This window comes from Papaver somniferum, chromosome 8, assembly GCF_003573695.1.
Source record: "Papaver somniferum cultivar HN1 chromosome 8, ASM357369v1, whole genome shotgun sequence".
In the NCBI taxonomy this organism is placed as follows: Eukaryota; Viridiplantae; Streptophyta; class Magnoliopsida; order Ranunculales; family Papaveraceae; genus Papaver; species Papaver somniferum.
Genome location: NC_039365.1, coordinates 116,365,148 through 116,368,813, shown reverse-complemented (window position 1 = coordinate 116,368,813; position 3,666 = coordinate 116,365,148). Strand labels below are relative to the sequence as shown.

General features: G+C 38.5%; 1 protein-coding gene across 1 annotated transcript; it reads left to right on the top strand.

Moving 5' to 3' along the window:
- The first annotated feature begins 773 nt into the window (after nt 1–773).
- Nucleotides 774–2,144, top strand: LOC113305955. The gene is made up of 4 exons (XM_026554946.1): nt 774–1,155; nt 1,222–1,319; nt 1,473–1,545; nt 1,612–2,144. Exons 1-4 carry the CDS (start codon nt 774–776, stop codon nt 2,142–2,144), a joined length of 1,086 nt encoding a protein of 361 aa, XP_026410731.1.
- Nucleotides 2,145–3,666: the final 1,522 nt, after the last annotated feature.

Genomic DNA, 3,666 nt, shown 5'->3' with positions numbered 1-3,666 from the left:
CGTTGTGTAATGATATTATGACACTGTATAACAATGATTGAGAACTCTTATTTTCTTGTTGTTATAGTTACGGGTTTAACGATTTGTTACTGCAATGTCCTCACCATGGTTTCGAACAGTGGAGACTATCAACAATTCTATATGAAGGGTTGGATTTCGCCACTCGAACCTTGGTTGAATCTATGTGAAATGGTGAGTTCACAGATAAAATTACCGACGAGTCGTGGGGATCCTTGCATGAAGTTTCCGAGAAAACTCAGCAATGGGAGTCTGATAGAGCACCTAGGAAGTCGTCCATCAAGGGTAATGTTCATAAAATAGAGTCTGACTTTGAGGGTAATGCTAAAATAGCATCATTGGTTAGGAGAGTTCAGGCTTTAGAACTAGAGAAAAGTATGAAATATACTTCAACTACTTCTTGCAACCAAGTTGAGGTTTCTATTTTTGCTACATGTAATAGTTCTGATCATCTTGTTGATAACTGCCCACAATTGCATGCATTCCAAGAGTCCAGACCTGAACAAGCTAATGTTTTGTATCAAAAGCATGAGAATAACCCATATTCTCAGATATATAATCCAGGGTGGAGAAACCACCCTAATTTTTCATGGTCCAAGGGCCCTGTACAAGGGGGTACATCATGAAATACACAAGGATATTCATATCCTAGAAACCCCCAAGTACAATCACACACACAGTACCCTGTAGATAAAAGTCCTATCTTTGATGATGGTGTAAACCAAATGAATCAAAATATTTTGCAATATCATAAGATGAATGACCAAAGGTTTTCTAGTCTAGAAATTAAGTTGGGCCAAATCTGTGATGCTCTAAATGAGAGGGAAAAGGGTAAACTCCCCAGTCAACCTCAGCAAAATCCGAAAGGCACATTTCAGGCAAGTACGTCTAATTGTAATGAGACTGCACATGCTGTCACCACTCTTCGTAGTGGTAAAACTGTTGATAACAATGTAGGCGTACCAAAGACTAGTGATTCTGAGTCAGACTCATCATTGCATACAACGCCACAGAAAACATCCATTGTAGACTCTGAGCATGTTTGTAAATCTAAAAATTCTACTGATATTAATGTTTCTTTTCCAGCTAATGTTCATGTTGCTCCATTTCCTCAAAGGTTGGTGCAGCAGAAGAAAGGTACCCATTACAATGAGATGTTAGATATGTTCAAATGAGTTAACATCAACATCCCATTTCTTGAAGCAATAAAGAAGATCCCTACTTATGATAAGTTCTTGAAAGATCTGTGCACACAAAAGCGAAAGCTTAATGTGCATAAGCGTGCTTTTCTTGTTGAACAGGTGAGTTCTATCATTCAAAATAAAACTCCACCTAAGTTTAGAGACCCAGGTTGTCCCACAATCACTTGCATGATAGGTGACCATACGGTCAATAAGGCGTTATTGTACTTAGGGGCAAGTGTTAACCTACTGCCATATTCGGTGTATGTGCAGTTGGGTCTTGGAGAGTTAAAACCAACACTTATAACTCTGCAATTGGCGGACAGATTCGTCAAAGTGCCACCTGGTGTGGTAGAAGATGTTCTAATCAAGGTTGATAAGTTCTATTTTCCTGTGGACTTCATTGTATTAGATACTCAGCCTGTGCAGAACCCAAACTGTCACATTCCTGTCATTTTAGGACGTCCTTTCTTGGCAACGTCCAATGCAATCATTAAATGTCGTAATGGAGTGTTGAAATTGTCGTATGGTAACATGACTGTGGAGTTGAATGTTTTTAATGCTAGCAAACAACATTTGGATCTTGATGATGATAATGATGTGCATGGAATCAACATGATTGAAAGTTTGATTCAGGGTTCGTCGTCTAGTAGCATGTCTGTTGACCCTTTGCATGCTTGTTTGAATAATTTTAACTTGGATATGTTTGATGATGAATACATAATTGAAGTGAATTCTTTGCTTGAATCTGCACCTCTAATGGACACCACCAAATGGAAATCTAGAGTGGAGCCACTTCCACTCTATGAATCCAAGTCTGTCGCGTCTCTTGTTGAGCCACCAAAGCTCGAACTGAAAACATTGCCTGACACTCTTAAATATGTATTTTTGGGACCTTCTAATACTTTGCATGTAATCATTTCATCTGCCTTAGATACAGAATAGGAGAGTAATCTTTTAGAAGTACTTAAGGAGCGTAAAGAAGCATTAGGATGGACCATCTCAGACGTTAAAGGCATAAGTCCCACTGTTTGCATGCATCATATAAATCTTGAAGAAAATGATAAACCATCTAGGGAAATACAGAGGGGACTCAATCCTAACATGAAAAAGGTTGTTAAGGGTGAGATTCTAAAACTTCTTGATGCGGGTATCATATACCCGATCTCAGATAGCAAATGGGTTAGTCCCATTCAGGTTGCGCCGAAAAAATCAGGTGTTACTGTAGTTCAAAATGATAAAGATGAGTTAGTTCCTACTCGAGTAACCACAGGGTGGCGAGTTTGCATTGATTATAGGAAGTTGAACACAACAACAAGGAAAGACCACTTCCCTCTTCCATTCATAGACCAAATGCTAGAACGGTTGTCTAGGCATGGCTACTATTGTTTCTTAGATGGTTTTTCTGGTTACAACCAGATTCATATTGCACCTGAAGATCAGGAAAAGACTACATTTACATGTCCTTTTAGAACGTTTGCTTATCGTCGCATGCCCTTTGGGTTGTGTAATGCACCCGCCACATTTCAACGTTGTATGATGAGCATTTTTTCTGACATGATAGATAATTTCCTTGAGATCTTTATGGATGATTTCTATGTGTTTGGATCTTCTTTTGATGAATGTTTGAACCATCTCACTTATGTACTGATTAGATGTAAAGAGAAAAATTTGGTTTTGAATTGGGAAAAGTGTCATTTTATGGTGAACTCAGGCATAGTTCTAGGACAATCATCTCTGAAAAAAGGAATAGAAGTAGATAAAGCTAAAGTTAACCTCATTCAACACTTGCCGCAACCTCGCTCTGTGAGGGAGGTTAGATCATTTTTACGCCATGCTGGTTTCTACCGTAGATTCATTAAGGATTTCAGTAAGATATCAAGGACACTGTGTAATCTACTTGGTAAAGATGTTGCATTTGTGTTTGATGATGCTTGTGTGTGTGCATGGGAAGAACTCAAAACTCTTCTAATTTCAGCCTCTATAGTCCAACCACCTGACTGGAAATTGCCATTTGAAATCATGTGTGACGCGTCTAATTTTGTTGTTGGTGCTGTTTTAGGACAGCGCGTCGATGGACTTCCATATGTGATATAATATGCTAGCAAGACTCTTAATGATTCTCAACTTAATTATACAACTACTGAGAAAGAGTTGCTTGCTGTTGTTTTTGCATTGGACAAGTTCAGGTCATACATGATAAGGTCTAAGGTCATCATATACACTGATCATGCTGCCCTGAAATTCCTTCTTTCTAAGAAGGATGTTAAATCTCGTTTCATCCGATGGATATTATTATTGCAGGAATTCGATCTCGAAATTCGAGATAAGAAAGGTTCTGAGAATGTGGTTGCTGATCACTTGTCTAGATTAAATGTTGAGTCTTTTGATGAGTCCGTGCAGATTAGAGAGTCTTTTCCTGATGAACAATTAATGCTTGTGTCTGAGTATCCTTGGTTTGCTGACA